This window comes from Chaetodon trifascialis, chromosome 8 (genome assembly GCF_039877785.1).
Source record: "Chaetodon trifascialis isolate fChaTrf1 chromosome 8, fChaTrf1.hap1, whole genome shotgun sequence".
Lineage (NCBI taxonomy): Eukaryota > Metazoa > Chordata > Actinopteri > Chaetodontiformes > Chaetodontidae > Chaetodon > Chaetodon trifascialis.
Window position 1 is genome coordinate 24,720,251 of NC_092063.1, and position 25,289 is coordinate 24,745,539.

The following is a 25,289-nucleotide window of genomic DNA, read 5'->3' on the forward strand; positions in this document are numbered from 1 at the left end:
TGACCAATCTTGTCCACACAACAGAAGTAGGTCGTTTTTTAGTTGTGATCACCTTGTTTTCTCTTAGCTTCATTTTTTTTTTTACCCTTTTGGAAGTTTTTGGACATATATGTGCAAAATGCTGATATCAGTTCATATCAGGATGATTTATCTGTCTAGATGTAGCTGACATTTTATAACCCACCAAACTATTCTTTTGTTATTATAATTATTAGAATTATTACAGTGTGTGTGATTCGAGTACTTCACAAATCATTCTATGTTCGTACATTCATCGTAGAACACTCCCACACTTATGTTTTGATTGGCTCGGAAAGCTTTTGAATGTTACCATGTTTACCTGTATCAGTCATCCAGAACGCTAGTTGAGGTTGTGCCCACACAACATACATTTTCCAGGTTGTCATCCATGTAGAGGTAGAAGCTTTTCAAGCGGTTTCTTCCAGTTGTGGGTTTGTTTGGTTATATTACTCATTTCTCACACAGTTTCAGTCCTAAATAGCTTGTAACTGTTCAGCAGCCAGGTACAGGGGGAGGTTTGGAGAGAAACAGGAATGCTTTTATTTGTGTATCCCAGCAGGGACTGCCTTAGTAATTAGTAACCAGTGCATGAGTCATCCAAAAGGAAATGTACAGTGTGAAAGTGCAACACAACAGCTACACACCTTGCAAAGCAAGCATTAGAGCAGGATAAGAGCAGCGCCTCTGGGTGTGATAAGCAGTGTACTGAGTCTGTAAAGTAATGAAAGGGAGAGACGGAGTGAGAATGTGACAGCCACAGAAAGTAACATGAAACAGGGAAGAAAGTGTGGTGGAGAAAAAGACTTGGATGGATGAGACAAAGCAAAAAAAGTTGAATGAGCAAGGACGCCACAACTTGTTAGGAGGGAGAGAGTTATACTGTGAACCTGAGATGAAAGGACTGAAGTGAGAGAGCCAAAGCGCTGGCAGGTGTAATCAATGTCATTTTCCCCAACGAGCACACAGGAGAGAAGTTTAGGAGCACAGTCGTGAAAATAATAGAAATCAGCCACCCTGGCATTGGATCCAAGTTTTCCACAGATTATGAATTATTCCCTAGGATGCTGTATGTAATGAATGAAGGAACGGTGGATTCATAGCATGGGAGGAGGAATGTGTGGAGGAGGAGCATATCTTAGGCCTAATTAGAGAGATGGAAGGATGAAAGGATGAGAGAGTAAACAGTATTAAAGAGGGAGTAATGTATAAGGCATTGTTTAGGCAAGGCATGTAATTAGAGATGTGGGGAAAGGAGAGGGAGTAGTACAAGTGTGATTGGAATGCAACAAGAGTGAGAGAGAGAGGGAGAGAGGAGGATAGTGGGAATAGTATTAGTGCAGGAGGAATGCAGAGTGAGGCCCAAGCTGGGGAGGGTGGGAGAGAGAGAGAGAGAGAAAGAGAGAGAGAAGTAAAGAGAGGGAGAGAGATGGATGAAGACTGAAGGGAGGGAGGGGGCATTTTGGGTGGAATGTGTCCATTCTCTGATCACGTCTGTTGGCTAGATTAGACAGGACAGCAGGCCAGACCGGACCCTCGGGTAAAGAGCCTGGCTCGACCAACAAGGGGTATATAGATGGACGGAAAAGAGATGGTGAATAGTCGAGAAAGTGAAGGAGAAAAAGTTAAAGAGCCAGAGAACAATTAAAACGAGAGGGCTTGCAGCCTGGCAGGCTAAAACCTCACTCTCTACCCTTTCTGGATGAGACTATGCAGGATGCAAGAAGATGGAGGGGAGGTGGTTTGGAAGATGGAAGAAGAGTTGGGGGGAGACAGTTGGAGTCCAGGCTCTCTGTTATGCAGACAGTCAGAATTTCTCAGCTCAGGCTCAGTTAGGAAAGATGAATGGATAGAGGGAGGAAAGGAAGTGGGGAACTCTGGAAAAAAAAACGTCCTGGATGAGAAACATGAAGGAGGGAGAAACGTCACTTTGGACCAACGTGGAAAGAGAAGGGGAGGGTGAGGGAGAGGCAGTGGGCAAACTGGCAAAGTGACGGGAAGAAAAAAAGTGAACTGTTCACCGCAAACTAGAAGGGAGAAACTGAAAAACAGTAAAGATGGTAGCAAGTGAGCTGTACTTTGTACAAATACAGCTAAGAAACAGAGCATCTGCTGAATGTGTCAGGTAAATGTGGCACGCTGTAAGGGATTGTTGAACTTTGTTAGCTGGGACTCAGAAACATGTCATAAATGCCAGCTGACATATTGCTGTTGGAGAAATCCTCATACAGACTCAAGAGTTGAAACAAGAAGCTTTGTTTTGGGCTTTGGCCATTTTAGTTCATGTCACTGGTTTTGAAGGAACTGTGCAACAGCTAGGATGGTAGATTTCTCTGAACAGAGAGGAGTGTGTCATCATTTATTTGCATTTAAAAATGAAACTCGTGGATGGTGGTAAAACAAATACAAAGACTGGAGTTGGTTTCCACCCAGATGTGAAGCTATATTAACATACACTGATAATTATTAGTATCTTTTTATTTTGGCTCGCAAGCAGACAGATATATTTCTTAGTCATTTTTAATTAAAAAGCATTCTTTCTGTCCCCTGGGATTGACGTTATAGCGATGATGATGTGAAGCGTGATAACTGATGTGCTTATCTGTGAATTTCTTTCAGAACTCCATTCCAGCGTATTTACTCTGGCTAGCTGTGTGCCATAGTCAGCAGGCTCTGACACGCAGCTCCACTGTTGCTTAACTACTGTCACTGTTTGTACTTTATTTGCTCCTTATCCCTTCTACATTCATTATACAGTCTGTCCACCTCTAAGAAGCTGTATAAAAACTGACAGTGGGAAGGAATCGGCTCACATTTTTCGAGTCTGTCACAAAACAACACTCACATGCCCATATGTACATTGAAAAGTTTATTGGTTGCCGTCATGTTTTCCTGTTCGTACTAAAATTTAGTTTCAGATAATGAGGCCTGAGACAAGTTGAATATGTCAGCGATCTCTCTGGAGGAACAATGTCCCTTTCAATACACATATGGGGAAGTCAGTGTTGTTTTAATGGCACTGGTGCATTTAGTCAAATTTGTGATGCTGTTATATCTTTCATTCTGTTCGCTGTGGTGCAGTCAGCAAAAGGTTCATCTTGGCCATGAGAAATTGGGCTCAGTGGCCAGATCCACCTGCAGGCTGGCTGTGTTGTCTTCCACAGCCGGGGGTACAGAGGCCCCTTGCTCGTCCCACCCCAGTTAAATCCCTATTCAGACGAATGACAGACAGGATTGTGAGGCTTGACTTGGATTTCCCTAGCCTGTATGGCTGCTCCTCCATCCTCCCTGAGGTGTAGTCCTTTCTCTCCCTACTCCTCCTGGAGGCTACAAATAGCAGGTCTGCACTGAAGGCTCAGTTCATCAGACCCAGATCTAGCCACCTCACCACAGACTTCACCCTCCTTCCTGTAACCTGGTACTGAAAGCTACATCCCATGTGACTTGGCCCTGTCCCCTACCCCGCCCTATCCCAAGATCAGATCCAGCCTCAGTCCCAGGGACACCCCTACTCCTAGCTACCCTGAGCACCAGGCCAAGTCTAAGCACCAACTCTAGTCCCTCCCCTACCAGTCCAGTTTGCATGCCCCAGGCTGACTCCGAGCAGTGTGTCTCAGCCCCTCATCAGATCCACACTTACCTGTCCCATTCCTGGCCATCTAGTCACTGACCTAGATAAACCCTTGTTTCCACACCAGGTGCTACATCTATTGTCCCAACGCTGACCTCAAAGGACCATTGAGCCCTGTGTTTTATTTACTTGTAGTCACAGCAGTAGCTTTAAAAATCACAGACTGACGGAGAGATCAGTTCACCACAGAGCTACAATGAAAGAGAGGGATAGTGGAGGCAGAAAGAGGAGAATCTGTGAGACCAAGAGGGACAGACAGAAGTGGACACATAAAAAAGGCTCCTGCTGAGAGATGGACCAGAGTGACTGAGGGAGAGATTGACTGAAGGGCACAGGGGAAAAAATGGGAGGGTGAGGAAGAGAGGAGGTATTGCAGGAAGGAGAGAGGCGTCTTTGTCAGCACAAAAGAAATTGATGGAAGTGCTTCATAATGCAATGATGACAGACAGAAAAATTCTATACAATACGAGTGCAGACTGGCAAAGAAAATGTTATGTTACCCCATTGCAGCCTTTGATATTTGTACGCAGCATACTGTCACATCACACCTGGTTTACATTGCAGTGTAGATTTCAGTTTTGGTGTTTTTTGATAAATGACTCCTGTCATGACAGAGTAATAAAGCAGGACCGATGAGAGTAAGGAAGAATCCGGTGAGATTATATGAGGAGGCCAAGAAGCAGGATAATGTTCATGACTGGGGTCTTTTGAATTATGGATTTAATATGTGATTCCTCATTGTCAGCTCAGTTACTCATCAAGGCTTTGTCTTTGCTCCAGCTTGCCTCAGACCTCTGCAGGTCTCTACAGCATCTTCCTCTCCCAAACACCTCACTTCTATCAGTACACTGTGTCGTCTGCTTTTCTGTTTTCTTCTTGTCCGTGTTTCCGTCCTTTCCTCTCAGCACTCTGCCGTTGGCCTCCCTCCTTACATTTCTTTCTCCTTGTCTTATCAGCAGCATTAAGGCACTTTATCTGGGCTGTGCCAGGGAGGTATGCTCACCACACCAGGAATAGTAACCCTCCGGGAATTTACTCCTTTGAAAGTTTTTTATCACCTCCTCCTCCTCCCTCTCTCTCTCGCTCTCTCTCTCCCTCCCTCCACTGTGTGTATTTGCCGTATTTGTGCCTTTTGTTTGACACCATCCCTGTTTTTTTCTCATCGACACACATACACCCCCCTTCCTCTCTCCCTCTTGTATCGTTCTGTGTCAGGAACACTGTGGTACTGGCGGTGCGGTGAACGTCCAGACTTGTCATCAACAAACCTGAGTGTTTCCAGAACACTACAACCTTCAACTGCTTGTCTTTTTCTTTGTTTTTCTTACTCACTACTCACTACTCACTACTCTTACTTGAGACATGTTACGTTTGGATACTAAAGGCTGGTCATGGGCAGCAGCTAGTATTGATTATAAACAGATAAAGACTAACAGTAATAGTTGCAGTAGCAGTAGCACCAGCAGCAGTAGTAGTAGTAGTGATAGTGATAGTGATAGTACTTATGACTGTGGTTTAGCTCCTTCCTGATCTTGTTGTGTCACCTGGACACAGAATCAGGTTTCACTGACACAGCACCCAACATGAGAAGCACAGGGAAGTAATGGATTGTTACCGTCATTGTTGTCATCAGGGATCATTATATTACAGGGAGACCAGGGCCTTGTCATCCTGCATCATCATAATTGTAATTGTGTGTAACCAGGGGAGTAGCTGTAGCCACTGAAGAAGTGGGTGTAATGACTGTGTCAGAGCGGGTGTATGCATGACTGGTACCAGAGGGTAATAATGTCTGCTGAAAAAGGTGCGGTTCGACACAGTCTCATAGCTTTTTTGATATCAATCTTTACAGCACTGTGTGTAAAAAACATATTTTGTGTAATATGTTTTGGTGGAGATAAGTAGTTTGTGCCATGGACAGTGAAGATTATGATGGCCGGTCAGGACAAATATGCTGCAAAGGCCCAAAATATTTGCAATAGAAATGTGCTTTACCCTCAGAAACAATGCCAAATACATTAACAGCAAACACATTTCTTATCATGTCACCTCTTTACTCCACTTTGCCACTCTGGTCTAGTCTCTCTCTCTCTCTCTCACTCTCTCTCTCTCTCTCTCTCTCTCTCTTTCTCTCTCTCAGGTCAAAAATCAAGCTGTTTCACTTAGCGTGCCCCCTAGAGGCTTGGAGAACTTTTGTGTTGACTGGATATTCAGTGTTTTTCTGTTGCATTTGTTTTTTATGAGTTTTTTGTATTTGTGGTGTTTCCTGTTAATGCATTTGTATTCTATGTAAATTGGCATCAAAGCTGCAGCACCTTTCTCCTTATAAAAATGATCTGGGCTGCTGCTGCTGCCTTTGCTCTTGTTGGTCACTGTACATAATGATGTCAATACCTGTAGCATGTTCTGCATGCCTGCACATCCCACATATCCTGAGCCGTTGACAGTGGCCCTTATAAAGCCTGAGTCCAGAGTTGGAGCATGATGCATCCAGACTGTGTGAAGAATAGAGCACTGAGGAAGAGGATGTGTTCAAGCAATGCGTGCCAGTTTGTGCAAGTGCTTTCCTCTCCTTAGGCAGAGTAGTCTCAGTCCCTTCAATGCCAGTATAGAAATGCGTTTGTTGTTCAGTGTGTGTGTGTGTGTGTGTGTGTGTGTGTGTGTGTGTGTGTGTTCCATACCACAGAGAAGAATGACTAAGCATCACTGCATGTGTCCTCACTTGTGACGATGTGTGTTGGGTTGTCATTTTCTCCTCCATTGCTTCGCTTCCTTTGCTCCTCACTGACTCCATTCAAAGTGTGGGAAATCAGAGCAGCCTCTGCATAGTTGGAATACCTAACCTGCACAGAGCCATGGCAAGTGCAGGGCCCAGGATTATGTTTTTTTCAGGGTTTGTGAATTATGCCTTAATTGTGATACTGATACTGTGCAGGTGTGTCTTTTGTTAGGTTATCATCTGAGGAGATGAGAAGACAGCCAACAGGGCTACGTTCAGACATATTTATCATGGGTTGGTGACAGAGAGTCGGTCTGCATTAGTTAAAAGGGTACTACACTTCATTAAAGGTGGGGGGGCTCAACTCATTAGAGACAGATTAAAAACAAAAAAGACTGTAGTGTGGGTTAACACTGGATCCTAAAATTCCTGCACTGCAGTCAGCAGCATCTTTTCATTAGACCTTCATTGCCTGGTAAACACCAGCACCTTTCAAATGCTGTGTCCCCTTTGTTTCACAGACTTTCCTTAAGAATTTCTAGTTGCCAAGCCCGAGCTGAGTTAACCCAGAAGATATCATTATGACATAATCAAGGGCTATTTTCTCAGACTTGACCAAGCTCCTTTAGAGCCACAGAAGACATTACATAGCTGTTGTGTACTGCTGTCCATGTCTATTAAATTGACCGTTAGTTAAATCCCTCCTACCCCAAACAGGGGTTGTCCAAATGTCCTGTCCTCGGCAGGTCTGTAAATCATTTGATTTTTTTTTTTTTTAACATGTTTAAGATTTTACATGTTCATTTTTGTTTTGTCAGCATAGAAAAGTAAAAGTTTAAGGAATGGATTAAACGATGTGTTTGTCTTCACTGATGAACATTAGTGTATTTGTCTAATTAGCTTACAGCTCACACTAGTAACCTAACCAAGTGTTACTTCCAAAGGCAAGTAGAATTTCATGCTAAATTACAGACTTTGCTAAAAAAAATCCCTACACAATTGCACATCCACAAGATACTACTATATTAGAGTGTAGGCTGATGTTAGTGGTGCTGTTCTGCTCTTTTTTTATTCAGTTAACAGTCCAGCAATCCTTACATTTTTCCTCATCATTTGTAAAATACTTGCATAATAAACTGCATATGGCATGCAAATATGGCAGCAGTAATTCAGAGAGGTGGGGTTTAGCAAATGGTTAACAGATCTGTACGTTTAAAATTTGTGTAATATGCCTCTTGGGCAATAAGCTCATTTGGAGGGAACTTAAGGAAGACTTGTCACTTTTGAAAAGAAAAAGTGGAACTACTAGAAAAACTGCTGGACGAGTTCTTCATGTCTGCACTGATTTGTTACAAATTGGTCCATAAATGTTAAAATGCTTTAAACAGCAGCGTTGTGTGAGATGTCCTCTCAAATCATGGCAGCATAAAACCTTCCTGCGCCCCTCCCCATAGTTGACCATAGTTGTCAATGAATCATTAGCCAAACCAGCTGCATACCTGTACAACGTGAGGCTGTAGCAAACCTCAGTCATGCGTCACATATTTACAGAGCACAAAGGGTAAAAACAGAACTTATATATGTACTACATACGCAAATCAAACAGTAGACACAGAGTAAGGTCTCAGCTGCTCAAAGAAAGCATGGACATTTTCATCTTTTCATCTTTTCATCTTTTCATGTATCTTCAACCATTAGCCATGCAGCTTTTTCAGGGGCTCATGCTGAGATGTGTCTGTCCTGCTGGGCTGCTCAGGTCAGATTGGCTAGTGAAAAAAAGTGCCGACCTGCTCTCTAATGTTTACATTAATGATAAACTCACATTGGGTCAGCGGGTTGTTGCTCATTTGCTGTAAAACCACAAGCACCCAGTAGGGCTGGGCCGATAGAACGATAGCGATATGTCTCGCGATAGACACGTCATCAATATCAATATAAAATGCGTTCAATAAAGCGTTCGATAATTTTTTTTTTTCTTCGTCGGAAGAAACCTGAAGTTGCGAAGTGAGGTTGGTTGCATGAACAAAGGCACTCGCTCTCAGGTAACTGAGCAACGTAGGGAGTAATCGCTAATCAGTGAGAGAGACACGCTAACACGCCAATCATGTAACATTATCAAGTTCGGTTGCGATATCTCGTTGTCACGTGTTTGATGCTTAGCGAGGAGTGAGATGAGAAATAGAAAGTGAGTCCTGCAGCGAGCGAAGAAATTGTCGATAAAACAGGGAAAGTCAGGTCGCCAGTATGGAGTTTTTTGGATTTTTTAAGTCGGACCGTAGTCAGACCAATGTGGTCTGTAACTTATGCAAGACTGTCGTCCCCACCAAGACCGGTAATACCACAAACTTATTTAACCACCTTAGCCGCGCTCACTCTTTGGAGCGCAGCCGTATTCGCCAACGTCCACCAACATCTACAACCGCAGCACCACCGCACAAGCAGCTGACCGCCATGCAGAGGTATCTGATTCAGTGCCTGATGACAAATCATCTAAAAGGCATGAAGACGTAACGGAGGCAGCGACATATCATATAGCTAAAGACACGCTTCACTGAGCACTGAGGAGAAGCCAGGTTATAAACATCTCTTACACATACTTTTTTTTTCTTAAACACACTTGCAATAAAAATCTAATTGAATAGTTCATGTATGTTTAGAGAAAGAAGAGTGACTAAAGTTATTCATATGTCTAGGCTGGTTTTATAGTTCAATCAATCATACTGTGCTGTCTATCATGTTTGTTTGTTTGTTTGTTTGTTTGTTTGTATGTTACAGATGTCAAGTCCACCTCAGTTTCTGCTATGTTTACAAAACACTGCACATATTAAAAAACATTTTATTCACCAGAAGGTGAATCAGCTCGTGAACTTTCTGCACTAAACCTGCAGAAAAAAAGTTCTCAGGTTTCTCTCTGTTTACGTTTTTACACTTTTTTAACAATTATTATTTGAGTGTTTTCCATGGTTGTGTTGACATTTCCTTTCTGCCTTGATAGCTGAGGGGATTATAATCAGAGGAAGGTTCAATTTAAAATAAAAATGTTTAAATTGAATGTATTTTTCTCCTGGTCCTCATTTTAAATAGGTCATAAAAAATATCAAAAATTATTGATATCGACCGATATAAAACACTTATATCGCAATAGAGTTTTCAGCCATATCGCCCAGCCCTAGCACCCAGTATGCGGTAGCCTGTTGTGATTGTTGCACTGCTTTCCTCGATGGTTCTCATATATTCCCATAATGCCAAAGGTCAAACACATGGTGTGCATGCATCAGTAGCACGATATTTGATGGAATGGGCTCTAAGTCACTTTTTTTGTGAATAATATTTTTTTCCTCATGCATATAGCAGTTACAGTAACTTATACAAACATGTATAGAACACCTATATACTCGGGGTTGCCAACATGGCCAAAATCTATCTATGTATTTTTATATCATAGTATCAGTATATATCACAGTACAGTAATTGTTCTGTAAATTCAATGAAGAAGTTGTCTAAAATAGCCAAACTGTACAATACTCCACATTTTTACTATTTTCGTCTTTTATTTGGAATTCCCACACAAACAGAAACAACTGCCTCACATGAGATGGTTGCAGTCTGTTTATGTCAAATGTCCTCACCTGCCATCAAGGTACAAGTCCTTTAGTTGTCTATTTTACATGACATCCAAATATTTTGTTGTATCCTCCAGCAAATTATTTTCAGTGTCACTGAAAAGTGGAGTAGTATTATTCTCAAGCCCTGTGCGCAAATAAAAAATTGGAAAGATTTATACTTGAACAAATGAGGAGCAGTGTGTGTTTATATTGCCTATAGGCCTTTGTAGCCAATTAGACTGAGAGCTTCACTCCCGTGCTCTAATGAGCTATAATGTAGCAATGTTTTTTCAGAGTATTGTGTTTCACAGTGCTGCTGTTCATTAGTGCTCTGGCATCACCACTAAGCAGAGATAAACCTTACAGACGCATGTGTGCTCTGTGTGTGTGTTTAAATTAACGCCTGCTTGTGTGTGCACGCATATGATGCCTTCATGTGCATGCAGACTTACACGTACTGTGGATGCGAGAGGAAGCTGCATGTATATGCTATTTGCCACCTGAACAGCATGTCTTTGCTGTGCATGTGTGTGGGTTTGTGTGTGTGCACGTGCCAGTGAGTGGCCCTGAGGGACTGTCCTATTCTCTTTCCTCAACTATCACTCTATTGTCAAGGCTGCCCTTTCGTATGCTGGAGATAGAGCGATGGTTGAGATGAAAAGAAGTCGAGAAAGAGTGAAATGAGATGCTAAGTGCTGCCTCCTCATCTGTGTGACTGCACTGCAAGAACACGTGATAGAGAGAGAGGTGTGTGTGTGTGTGTGTGTGTGTGTGTGTGTGTGTGTGTGTGTGTGTGTGTGTGTGTGTGTGTGTGTGTGTGTGTGTGTGTGTGTGTGTGTGGAAGTGCTTTGAAACCCCCACCTGTACACCCTTTTTGCATAATGCTCCTCTTTATGGTGCATGCCAAGGGAAGGGCAGTTTGGAGGAACAGTTTGAGGAGGAACAGAGCGTGGATGATGAAACTAGTGTTTCAGGATTTTGACCTCACACATGAAGCTATTATGGCTCCATTTTTTTTCTCATGTGGAGTTGGTCCCTAATGTCAGGGCTGGCAAAGATATAGTAAGTGTGTATACACTAGACTCGTGCCTCATGGGAACTGAAACGAGAGACTGTCGCTCTTTCTCGAGACAGTTGATCCTTTGTTTTGGTTTTGGGGATGGAGAGGGGAGTGGTGGGGTGCGTACCTGAACCTGAGAGCTGGAATCTTTATCAGCCACGTGAATGGATATTTTCCCAGATTACTCTCTCTCTCTTTCTCACACACACACACACACACACACACACACACACACACACACACACACACACACACACACACACACACACACACACACACACACACTCTCTCTCTCTCAGAGGGAGAGACAAACATCAAGGAGAGAAGTATTCAGTGTAAGACTGCCAGAGTTTTATTTATAGAGCACTTTGATCTAAAAACTGAGTTTACAAAGTGTTCTAAAAACAGCAAAAAGTGATGAATATGGAAAAGGTGAAAAAGTTCAGGACATCTAAAGAAACATGTTAAAAATAATTCCAGAAATAGACAAAAACTTGAGTTTCTCAGGCAAAAAAGAGAATGAAAGTCGCAAAGATAATGTTAATGTTTAGCTGCTTGTATTATGTTGGTTAACTATTACAGAGCCAAGGTCCAGTTTTTCTCTCCCTCACTCAGCCAGCCTGTGGTCTCGTGTTAAATAGCAGCCATGTTGGGTTAAAGTCTATCGTAGCTCGACAACATGCGCACTTCCTTTTTAACAAAGGGCAGGGTGGCATCCCAATGACTCATGCAGTTAAAATGTGACCGTAATATTCTTGTTTCGGATGTGACCTCTATGCCAGCCACAAGGAGTGTAACGCCCTGTGGAACTACTTGGCTACTCATTTTCATACTTTTGTTTTTTATCAATAAAACAAAACCAATATAATGTGTTAATTAGTTGGTTTTAGAGGTGCTTGTTGGCACCTCTGAAACATCCCGTCTGTAAAAGCTGTTGGTCAGGAGCATGACTTCGGACTTAGGACAGCCTCTTTGGTCAGTAACAATGCCTTTGTTGGGTCCAGATGTATTTCTTGAATTTGTATCCCAGGCTGAGAAGAGAGGATTCACTGCAGTCATTCAGGATAATCTCTGACACCAACATATGCTCATTAACTCTATCATACAGCGCCTCACCATATGCACGTTCTGCCCCCCCACAAAGGCAGCGGAGTGCTGATGAAGGGCTTGGGATTGAGCACCTGGTTGGTGAATGTAACATTTTGCATCAGTATGACCTGAGGGAAGTTCTGGGGATCAGCGTCTTATGTGTGTTCAGCACAGACTAGCTGCAGGGATGCCTCAGGCTGAGAGCTGCTCCATTGCAAATCATTATTCATTTCACTGAAAACACATGATGCAACAGAATGTCAGCCTGAATAATGACTTGATCTGTGATGAGCCTGGTATGAGGAAAGTTAACCAGCTTTTGTTAACGTGTGTCCTCTTTGTTCCTCTCTTCCCTTCTCTCTGCCTCCCTTTCCCCTTTTTGTCACCATGCCACATCTTTGTCCTCGCTTCCTCTTCTGCACTTCTCTTTCTCTACTTCCTCTATCTTTCATTTTGCAGAGGAAGCTGATTACACGACATTTGGCACCGACTCACTGACCAGAAAGAAAAACACAGTGCTTTCTGCAGTTCTTTTGCGGCCCGACACCAACAGGAAAAAACCACCAGTGATCATCAGCCTACCAAGGGACTTCCGCCCTGTCTCCTCCATCATAGATGTAGACATCCTCCCTGAAACGCACCGACGTGTTCGCCTGTACAAGCACGGCCAAGAAAAACCTCTGGGCTTCTATATCCGTGATGGCTCCAGCGTACGGGTCACTCCACAGGGCCTGGAGAAGGTCCCGGGGATATTCATCTCTCGCATGGTGCCCGGCGGCCTGGCAGAGAGCACCGGCCTGCTGGCCGTCAACGATGAGGTGCTGGAGGTCAATGGTATCGAGGTGGCTGGAAAGTCTCTGGACCAGGTGACAGACATGATGATTGCCAACAGCCACAACCTCATCATCACTGTCAAGCCTGCCAACCAGCGGAACAATGTCGTTCGCAGTGGAGGAGGAGGAGGTGCGGCGTCCGGCAGCTCAGGGCGTTCGTCGGACAGCGGTGCCAGCTACTATGGCTACTCATCGCACGCTGGGGTCGGTGCCGCGGCCTCCATGCCATCGCACATCATCCAGAACTTCCCTGTTGGAGAGCTGGAGAGCGACGAGGACGACGAGGACCTGGTTATCGAGGCAGGAGGTGAGGCTGAGCCCATCAGACGAGCCCCATCCAACTATAGCATGCCCTCGCTGCCTCGCTATGAACCGCACCTCAACCTCCGCTCTGCCACCACCTCCGCCCTTTCCATCAATGCCAATGGGACACTGCCAGCCAGCGGCAGCAGTGGATCACTAAGCAACGCCAATGTCACTTTGACCACACCATCACCAGACAGAGCGATGGAGAGGCGGAGTCTGGAGGAGGATGGCACTGTTATAACTCTGTAGACTTAGAATCATACACTGGAAACCAGAGACCCAAAATACACCCAAATACTACTGCACACACTTCTGGGAGTCATGGATCAGAAAATCACACACAGGAACATACTGTACCAGCGTTCAGTGATTGTACATGAGAAGCACAATGAAATGTGTACATACTAAATCTCAACACGACACTGACACCTAAAAATGTTTGTTCATCCCTGACATTTACACGTCAAACACTGCACCCCATACTTTGCTCCTTTACATGCCAATGACGCATGTGTGTGCCATAGTGGTGACGCCCTCCCTGCTTCAGCAGGCTCAAAAATGACAGAGGAAGAAGTGTAGAAAAAGTGTAATTTGGTGCCCCTCTACCCTCCACATTGTTTCTAAATCACTGGATGCACTTGTTTTTACCCCTAAAGCGGTTGTTATACTGAGCTTCCACTAGAGGGCAGAGATGAGAAGCCCCATGAATAGATGAAGGTCCTGTTCATTCCTACCATAACAAATACACTCTGAAGCAGGATTTTAGCTCAAGCATTTCTTGACAATCTGTTATGGGGTTTTTTTTTTTTTTTTTTTTGTGCTGTGTCATTCGACCCCCCACCCCTGCTCCACAGTATGATCACTCCCTTCCTCCTGTTGACCACAGCATGCGATTGGTACACAGTTGCGGTACTTTCCACACAATGCAGTGCCACAACAGTCGACCAAGTGCTGAGATCTGCAATAATACTTTCGTTTTTATTGAAGAGCAACCACCTAAAAAACAAGTCTGGGTTCGTTGTGTTTGCTCAGATGCTTTTAACCACTGTTTAGCTGTTTTCCCTTTCTCTATCTGCTGTGATCATGACTGACTGATAATGAACGGCTGATGATTTTGATTATTTCTGGGAGCAACTTGTCTTTTGAAAATCTCTTTACTATTAGCCCTGTGTTTTATATCATTTTAATGTTTGTTTTAGTTTCGTCTTTTTGTAAAAAAAGAGAAAATACTAGCAATACTAGATACAAGTGACTGTATGACCAGTTTCCACCTGACCCTTTGGAGTGCGTGGGCCACTCCAGAAAATTGCTCCTTCCTGGGAATGGGACATTGTAGATGAATCTCCCTCTCAGATTTCCTCTGTATTGCACTCTCTCCTTTCCATGACAAGGGCTATATCCCCTGCTGCATGTGTACAAATGACAAAATGTGAATGTGCTTTCATTTGTTTTGTTTTCTCCGTCTTGGTTCTCTCTGGTCTATAACTCAATACATCTGATCTCAGTGCTGTGAAGTTTATTCATCTCTGTTGGACCTGAGTTCACTTGGATGTGTCTTGAGACATTCACATATGAAAAGTGTTCTCTCCACTACATTTTCTTTCATGTCTTCATTCTCATTTAGTTCAATTAATGACACACTATGCGAGAATGTAAAGACAACTGGTTTCAGAGTAGCTAGTAAATGGCCTCATAGTCAATATTGGCTGTACTGTATAATAGCTGTACTGTGACATTATTAGTAAAAACAACCACAGAGGTGAGTTGAGGTGGGTAGCACGTACAGTGATGGCAGAGAAACTGTCTGTATCTCAAAATAATTCCCAGTCAGATTGAGTCATATTTAAACAAACAGACACCAGGCACACTGGTCTGTCTTGGGTACAGGATGTCTTGGCTCTGCTATGCATGTGCTATTTCCATTGAAGCTGGCGCTTTCCTTAAAAAGGCTGTAATGAACTTCCTCTCTGACAGATCAGGCCTAGACTTAAAAAATCTTCTGAAATCATGGTTGAGTTTTTTTTTCCTCAAAGCTGCACTTATACGCATAGTTTTAAATTCCACTTGTTAAAGAATAAAAAGCCCCATGAGGCAAATTTTTGATTTTCGGCTGTAAAAATACAAGTGAAGTTGTATTCACAGGAAAGTTTCGTACTGCAGCTTTAAAGTGTATTTGTGGGGTGTTTGCACCTGACTCCAGTTGATTTGCTGGTGAAATCACTCAGAATTGTGTGCTCCTCATCATATCCCATGAAAGGCTCTCAACAGAAATGAATAATTCTGCCAGTTTTACTTCCTGTTCTTGAAGCGGATCCATAACGTTTATTAGAAGCTTATATCCATTAATGATACATGCTGCTGCTGTCTCCCTGAAGTGAGAGTGGAGGCTCTATTATTTCCCTTATTGATTGTCAGCATTTTTAACTCCCATTAAAAGTGAAACATCTGCATGGATTTTTAGCTCACTCGCATAAATGTGGTTGACACATGCTCTCAGTTGTCTTAATTGGCTTCGTGAACTGATGTGCACTTGAAACACGGTACATTCATACAGATCATGTTCATCATTTGTTGTTCTGGTCATCGTTTGAATGTCTGATTAGCCTATCAAACAGTGAATATCATGACTGGAAACCAACACACAGGTCACACGTGCACCCACTGGTGTATTTCAAGTTATTTTCATTCAATACTGTCTTTTTGGCCTTTTCTGGTACACTGAGTGCTGGTGGGAGTCTGTCTTCTTTCATTCCCGACATTAAACAGTAGTGAATGGTACTCTGAGTGGAAGACTTTTAGAAATTGATGTTAATTTATTTTCTTTATTTCTAACTTTACACAGGACACTGGGATTGTAACCACAGCGACATTGTTATTTATTCTCTAATCGTGCGTCTGCGTATTCTCTTCCTTTGTACACATTTTATGACTTTATTTTTATAACTGGTATGTTCTTGTTTATTCATGATTGTTTTGGTTATAAATCTCATAGTAGATGTTATTGCCCAGAAGATGATTTCAGTAGGGGTTTTTACTGTTCTGGCTAAAGCAAAAGGAGAATGCGTGTGCAAGGCATGACACTATTATTTTTTCCATACTGTGAATTATCAATATTATACTGTGGGAGAGAAACAACCTCACAACAGGCTACATGTTTTGCTTCGTGTCCAATTTTTTTTTTTTTTTTAAAGTGATCGAGCAATGATTTTTGCTTGCCAGATAAATCCTATGGTATAGATTTGTAATGAAGATTGTCAGTATTTTCATATGGATGATATATATGATGTACATTTTTATCACATTTAATGAAAATGTTTGGAGATTCAACTGGAGATATATGAATAAATTGATGTACACCTGTAATTGCTGATTGGAGGAGCTGGATAAAATAAAGTAATGTGTAGCAGTCTTCATTGTTTGATGTCTTTCTGGACCATACCTGCTAACTTTCACCTGCAAGCTTAACGTGACCAGCAGAAACACATTTATAAATAGTAAGACTACCATCGACTGCAAAGAATTACAATCATTATGAATGTTGCACTCCGTTCACACAACACGAGCGCACCAAAAAACAGTAACTGCAACCGCATTACATGTTACGCTTGAGTGTGTAAAAAGTGCAGACTAATGAGAAAACATGATTTCATTGTGACATTTTAGGTATTATACAACATGCAAGTGAGTTTTGAAAGGTTTTCATTTTACTTACAAGTTTCTTAACTTCGAAACTCCAATCGCTTAACGGCGCCATGTTCGCCAGATTTTTCTTGGCGTTCAGTCCATCGACATATAAAGAGCAGACGCCGCACTGGTTGCTGGGGCGCAAGAAATGTGGCGGCCATCTTGGGCCGGTCATGATCGTACTCCCAGTTGAGCAGCAGAAGGAACAAGATGCCAGAGCACTGTGCTGCATATTCCTGTTCAAATCAGCAGACCGCTGAAAACAGGGCACAGGGATTACTTTCACAAGTAAGATTGAACATTACTATTGGTTGTATTTTGTGAATCGAATATTACTGTACTCAGCAGTGGACTGGGACAAGAAATCATCCCTGGCATTCTGGACCAGACTGGCCCACCACATTTGATAACGCACACCTTTTCGGTCTTTTCAGTCTCTTGAATGTGTATACCAACTATGCAACTCTTTAAAGCCACGTACCTTAAGCCATGCAATCAGTTAACGGGAATCAGTGAGAGTGGACACATTAAATATTTCCAAAAAGTGTAATTTATTAACACTACAAAAAAGTACACTCCACCACTCCATCACAGTAATGGATCTTTAAGCAGAATTCATCCTACTGGGTGTTCCTATGTGTTTCAGGGAGGAAGAAAAGAGAAAGAATAGAGATGAGAAATGATGGATCAGATACTAACTCTTCCAAGAGTAGTACTCAATAAACTGTGGAGTGACCCAGTCCAAAAGGATGAATGTAGCTGAACTCCTGAATGAACTCTGAACTCTGTGTGTGTATGTTTGAGAGAGAAAGAGAGAGAGATTTAATTATTGGTCAATCTTCAAGATAAAAACAGCAGCTTAGAAACTGAAGACTTAAGAGGGATGATGACACATGAATGAGGGAGAGGGCTGCATACACAATGTCTTAAAAATACCTGCGTATACAGGTATTACAAACTAACTAGAATACAAACTAACTTGTCCATAGAACATTAGCCAAAAATATGTTACTGACATTTTATCATCGTCAGATTTACCAAGGGGTTGGGTTGCTTTACTCATTTCAAGTGTTCTGAGAGCAGTCCAGCTTACCGCAGGTTTTACTGCATGTCCCTGTTCAATGTCGACACCACCACCACTGTCATCGGCCACGGGAGCTGATGAAGGCCCTGCCGTGGCAAACACAGGTGGCACAGACTGTATCATTCACATGTAATTCACCCTAACAACAGTAAGCTACCTCTCATGTCTCATACCCACCCCGCTTACTTAAAAATACAGACAACTGAGCATCTGACAGTAGAATAGTTTGCAAACAAGCTTATTCACAGTTTAGCAGTTTTGGTTCATTATCAACAGATATGCATCAAAATATATTGATGAAAGGTTGTAAGAAAATTGAAGGAAGAAATTAAGCTTGACCTCCTTTGTAAAATGTTTTTGTGTAGACTCTCCCAAATCTCCCGTTTTCATTTTGAAGGTTTCCCAAAGACAAAGATGTAAGGAAGAAGTGGGAAGTGGCGTTGAGGAGGGAAGGATTCACTGCAAGCGATTCATCGGTGCTTTGCTGTGAACATTTTAAGCAGGGCGATTTTGATAGGACAGGTCAGATTGTACGACTCAGAGATGGTGTAGGGCAGGACTACATCTACCTCCAGAAGATCTGAAGAGAGCCTGTCTATGGCCTCTCAGGATGATCCAGAAACTGGAACCTCACACCCACAACCTCAGCCTAATGATGTGAGTATTTCTACTACTACTACTACTACTACTACTATGTGGTCTAGATGAAAAAGAAGTGGTGAAATGTGCCTTTTTTGCATTTTCACAAATAGAATAAAGGTTTCTCAAATCAGAGACTGTGTTTTTATGAATGTATAGACCCTGTAGAATAATTCAGTCCAGATTCGAGGAGTCTAAGTGTAGCGGTTCTAGACCTGGACTTGGTCTAGATGAGGAAAAAGCAGTGAAATGCACCCTTTTGGCATTTTCACAAATAAAATAAAGGTTTCACAAATCAGAGACTGTGTTTTTATGAATATTTGGGCTCTGTAGAATAATTCTGTCCAGATTTAAGGAGTCTGAGTGTAGCGGTTGTAGACCTGGACCTGGTCTAATGTGGTCTAGATGAGAAAAAAGCAGTGAAATGTGCCTTTTTTGCATTTTCACAAATAGAATAAAGGTTTCACAAACCAGAGACTGTGTTTTTATGAATGTATAGACTCTGTTTAGTAATCTAGTTCAGATTTGAGGAGTATGAGTCTTGTGGTTTTATATCAGGAACAGATCTAATGTGATGTAGATCAGAAAAAGACAGAAATACATCATTTACATTTTACTGTGAGTTACACATATTAGAGAGTAGATCTACAATTAAAATAAATAAAATCCTGGTTTTTAAATGATTTAAACACCGTTGCAGGATTGATTCTCCTTTCATCGAGTCCTACGTTTCATGCTCTCGGTTCATGAATTAAGAAAACGGCTGAATACCGCCATCTAAATCAAACAGTTTTAGAGTTTTAGACTTCCAGAATAAGTCATTGGTGTGTGCACCAATGACTTATTCATTGGTGCAAAAGTTCCTTATGCACCAGGAACTTTTGGATGTCATCACTTCAGAGTTAAGGAAAATCCAAAAATGGTTTGACAAGAATAAACTTTCACAAAACAAAAATCATGTTATTTGGAAATTGTAAAATACATGATCAAATACAGGTACAAATAGATGGTGTAAACATTGAAAGAGTACATCAAAATAAATTCCTGGGAGTGATAATAGATGACAAAATTTGCTGGAAACCTCACATCAAACATATTAAATCTAAACTGTCTCGCAGCATTTCAGTTCTGGTTAAAGCAAAGCATGTCCTAGATCATAAATCACTCTATATGCTGTACAATTCACTGATTCTTCCTTATTTAGAGTACTGTATAGAGACATGGGGAAATACATACAAAACTGCACTTCAGCCACTTTTCATACTACAAAAAAGAGCAATGAGAATTATTCACAGGGTTGATTATGGGGCACACACCAATGACTTATTCTGGAAGTCTAAAACTCTAAAACTGTTTGATTTGGTGGAGCATAAAACAGCCCAAGTTTTATATAAAGCAAGGAACTATCTGCTACCAAGAAATATTCAGAGAATGTTTCATGAAAGAGAGCAAGGTTATGATTTAAGAGAGAAATCAAATCTAAAGGTTGGCAGAGCTCGCACAGCAAAGAAAAGTTTCTGTATCACCATTTGTGGAGTAAAACTGTGGAATAATTTGAGCACTGAAATCAAAAACATTTCGAGTATAATTCTGTTTAAAAAGAGACATAAAGAAATGATTCTCCAGAGGTACATTGAATAATTTACACAAGGTGTTTGCTTGCTATTTGAATTAAAATGTGGCAGGAAATGATACATAGTGTAATGAAGGAATAAAATAAATATTCCTTTTGTTTCTATGCTATGAAATTAATTAGAACATATTAATAGTTAAGATTATAGGGGTAGGATTAGATAAGTTTATACTTCTTCCTACTCCCTTTTGCTCATGTAAACTATGTTGCTTACAAGATGTTACTGTTTTGTGTACACATTTTTTACTGTGCACTTATTTCCTTATGATTATTATTATTTATAGGTACTGTGTATGTATGTATGTATGTATGTATGTATGTATGTATGTATACATGTGTGCTTTATTTATTATTTTATTTTTATTTTTTGTACATTGTTGTTTACGTGATCGAAATAAAGATTACTGTACTGTATAAAGATTACTGTAGGTCTATGGTTCAGTCCCGAAACGTAGTGACGTACGTGCTGACGTCATTGCGTTGCACATCTCTCAACGTTTTGAGTGTGATAGGGCAGCATTAAATTATAACTACATTTCCCACATGGAATTAGTTGTACTGTTCGGGTTTACAGGGCATCATGATACAGAAGGCAACAAGCCATGTACTTACTGTGGCCAGCGTGATGTTAGTTGAAACATGGATGTTCTGTAGGGAATATCAGAGCTATGCACAGGGTAGGCCTTCCCAGCTGATATGACAGGAGCATAACTTACCACTTTAAAAGGGCGTGAGCCAACACTGCACACGGAGGTGGAGAAAAAGGCTGTGAAGAGAACAGTGAACATGAAAAGTCATAAACTACCTTTGTTCACATTATCTGAGCCTACCACCTCCCACAGAGCTTCTGTGACAGCACCTGGCTCCAAACACAGATTAGAACTACACAGACACCCACTCACAAGGTATGAGGGCTCAGCCCCCTCTGCGGACATGACAGATGCATAGCATAATGGGGGATAAGTGGGCCAGAGTAAATAGCACTAACCCAGGCCCCCCAAGTCTCTCAAATTAAGACGGAGCGTGCCATTGAAACGAAAGATTGCAGCGATGAACACCTAGTAAGGTTGATATAATTGGGACATTCGAGGATTTCTCATGATATGTCTGTTGAATTTTCATTACTGTATTGAGACTCTTTGGTTTTAATGATGTTTGCAACATAAATGAAAAAAAAAACTAATTAATGCTTCAATGATCTCATAAAGGATTTATGCCCACAAAAGTGTCTTTTGTTAAGAAAACCAAATTCTACCAGAAAACTTTCATCAAAATTTGTAGTAAATAACGCTCACTCTTGGGAAGAATGGGGTGGACTCAGCCTCCCCAATATAAAATATTATTTTTGGGCAGCGCAACTAACAGCAGTGGTAGCCTGGATTATCAGTGACATGGAGTCGGGATGGGTAAACATAGAGCGGAATTCATTGCCAGGTGTACCTCTATCCACTTGAGCAAGCAGTCCCAGATGAAATTGGAAATCAAAAATGTATGTATGGGTGAAACACACCTTAAAAGTATGGTCAACAGTTCAAAAGAGAATTAGAGGGACAGCTGCCCTTTCACGGGCTATGCAGATTGATGGAAATCCAGACCCCCCCCCCCACACACACACAGATATCACTTTAAGAGATGGGCAGGCAAAGTACTAAGGGTTATTGACCAGTTGTTTTGTCACAATGTTTTACAGCCATTCTCACATCTCAAGACAAATTCTTTCTACCTCAAAGTGATATGTTCCGTTACCTTCAGATTAGGCATTACATTACAAGCCATAAAGACTGGAATATAATTAAAAATGCTCCAACAAATGTAGAAACGTGCTTTATCAATATTATTGAACAACAACACTTACATAAAGAAACCTGTTACTGGATACACCAGACAATACTTTTTATATCAAAATAAATGGAGCTGGGAGATAAAGTTCTGGGAATCGATTTGCTATTCACCCCAAGTCAGTTTCTTCTTGATTTAACTCCTGAAGACATGTACACCAGAGACCAAAAGCACCTGTTACATATACTCTTGATGACTGCTAGGAAAATGGTGACGATAAAATGGATGAATTCACAGCCACCTGCAGTGGCACAGTGGCAACAGAAGTTGGGGGAGGTGTATGGGATGGAGGCTTTAACTGCTCAGCTACAATTAAGGTCTGATATCTTTTTGAGGAGGTGGCTTCCTACAGCAAGATACCGCTCTAACTGAGGGGAAGCCCACCTTGTGCTGTAGTATCCTAGCTTGACTGTCCATTTATTTATTCACTTATTTTTCATTCATTAGTATTATTCAGCTTCTGGACCCTAATGTTTTTTTTTTTTTCTCTCTCTCTCTCTCTCTCGCACTGTCATATATACTCTGTGATGTTGTCAAGGAATGTTCTGTTCTATGATGTGTTTTTCCACGTTTAATAAAAATAAAGTAAAAAAAAAAACTGTAGTAAATGAAATGCAACAGTACATTGAAACTGCAGCACTCCAGCAATGAAGATTTTATTGACAATGTTTACCTGAACTGTTTGGTGTTTTCTACATTTCTAATTCTATTGTAATAATTGTTGTAATTATTGAGTGTTGTAGTTATTAAGTTTTGCAATTAAAGCTCAAGAAGAAGATGACTTTACACTCCCACCAGACAACACAACAAGTTAATAAAGTCAGAGCTTTTCTGTGATTTTATTTGGCAAATACTATGAGAAGCTTTCCTGTTTTTTGTACCTTTTTGGAGGAACTGAAACAACTTGCAGAGATCCTCAAGATATGCATGAATCCATTAGTGACAGAGCTCCCACTTGTGCAACAACAGGATGTCCAGTGTGAATCCTCAGGGTCTGAGGCCAGTCTTCATCAGCATATTGCAGGTCAGCTGCGAGTCTGTCAGGACTGCAGCATTTTATCAGCTCAAAACACAACACTTGAATGTTTTTGCATCATTGAAATCTAAAGTCACTCGAGTCCCACAGCAGCCAAATCCAAGTCAAGTCCAAAGTCCTGAAATGTCAAGTCTACACCTCTGTGAGTCCCTGAAGGCACTTTGTGAATCTGAGTTTCTGTTGATAACGCCGCTCACTGCTGTGCGGAGATGTTCTGTCACTGGAGCACCAACGGTCGAAGCCATGAAGGCATTTATTATGATGAATATAAATAGATAATTTTGTGGTTTATATTTGGGTTATTTTGGTTGTATGTTTTTGATATCACAGTAATTGGGTCATGGGGATATGAGCGGTAACGTCTAGTGAATACAATCACCTGTGCACTGGCACGGCGGGGTAGCAGACAGAGAGGGTGAGCGGCTGGGAGGCCACATTTTTCACTGTTTTGCTTTTGATCGCTGTGATTGATTTTTTCAATATTTTGTGCATGTTATAATGGGTGGTTCTATTTCTTTAATAAAAACCGTAAACACATATTTTGGATCTCAGTGAATATTTTGTCTGTACAGCATGTCAGACAATCAGCAAACACCCTACCCTCAGCCTCTCAGCGAATGCTTTGTTTCTGGTCGCTACACCAACAGTTTGTTGTTTATTTCCACTCATTCAGCCCACCAACAGTTTCATTCACACATGTAGAATCATGATGTAATTCTATATGTATGTTGTTTGATCAAGTCAATTTTTTAGGTGACAAAAGAGTTCAAAACTGACATTAAATTTTGATTTTCTTTTGGCTGTTACTGGAAACCTCCAATAAACCAGCAGCAGACAATCGCAGTGCTCTTGAAGGAAATAGTGAACAAGGGATTTCACCATCGGGCTGCGTCATAGCCCTCTGATGCCCAAACTATTATGATAATTTGGTTCATAATTAAGATGAACATTGGATATGAGCATACAATTCTGGTACCATGACAGCCATTGACGGCTCATTGTGAATGCCTTTGTCATTTAATTTAGTGTGGCACATTGAAAATCCGTGAACAAAGATGTTGCATACGTTCTTCTGGTCATGAGGTCAGACAGAGAAATAAAAGCAGTCAGCTCAACTGAGATAAAGCAACAATATGTAGTTAAAAGAATACAATTAAGGAGATTTTAACATGAAAACAGGACCCTAGCTAGATGGAGGCAGGCAGGAAGTTACTTTGTCAGCAGGTAAATACTGAAGCATGTTATTATTTATTCTAAGCAATGTTTTAACTGTAAGTTTAGGGAATTTGCTTGTGTAGAGCTCTGAAATCTGTGTTTCAAAACAGAGTTTCAAAGGTTTCCTGTGGTTGTTAGGAGCTGTGCAGCAGTCAGGGTTGGCACAGTTGAAAACCACAGAAAGTACTTGTAGCTACGACGTGAAAGCAAATTAAACTGAACACTGTGTAGTGACTTCTATCCTGATCCTTTCTTCACAATCTGCACACACACACACACACACACACACACACACACACACACACACACACACACACACACACACACACACACACACACACACACTGCGGTGTCTCAGTACTGTACACTGCCCATGCCTCGGGGCGTTCTCTTCATGACCAGTTAGATATGGGAAGCTGCCTCCTGCAACACTCCCAACAGCTCACATGAACTGCTGTGACTGAGAAATCACCCTCAGATTTATGAACAGAGGCTGAACACGAAAAGCAGAAAACACCAAAGAGCCTGTAAGAGTGTGCTGAGTGAGTTACTGATCACTTCTCAAAATTTTACAGACTGATAGTTTCATTGCTTTATGACAGCGTGTATTATTATATTTCTTCAAATGGAAAGTTGACTTTATCCTTCATATAGTATGTTGTGCAAATGGGAGATTTTTCCCTTTATTTACCACTGTAAACAACCTATGTGCCACTTATGACTCAGGTCATCCAACTTTTCATCTCTATTGGTAGGCTAAACATCTGTATGGATGAGCTTTATGAAGAGTGTGTGACTGCCAACAGCCTTCTGGAGCGCCTCACTACAGTACCTCAGGAGAAGGAAAAGTGGCAGTCCAAGGGAGCAGCAGAGAGGTGGATGCAAGTTCTCCTGGCTG

The 25,289-nt window shown here is 41.5% G+C and overlaps 2 protein-coding genes across 2 annotated transcripts in view; both read left to right on the forward strand.

The window, feature by feature from the left end:
- pard6b (par-6 partitioning defective 6 homolog beta (C. elegans)) overlaps positions 1–13,845 on the forward strand; it is a 20,091-nt gene extending 6,246 nt beyond the window's left edge. Inside the window, exon 3 of the mRNA XM_070969218.1 lies at positions 12,582–13,845. Within this exon, the coding sequence (XP_070825319.1) occupies positions 12,582–13,510 (929 nt within the window). The 3' untranslated portion in view covers positions 13,511–13,845. The remainder of the gene's footprint in view (positions 1–12,581) is intronic.
- Positions 1–25,289, forward strand: part of LOC139335492 (collagen alpha-1(XX) chain) — a 90,058-nt gene that overhangs the window by 61,747 nt on the left and 3,022 nt on the right. The window lies entirely within an intron of this gene.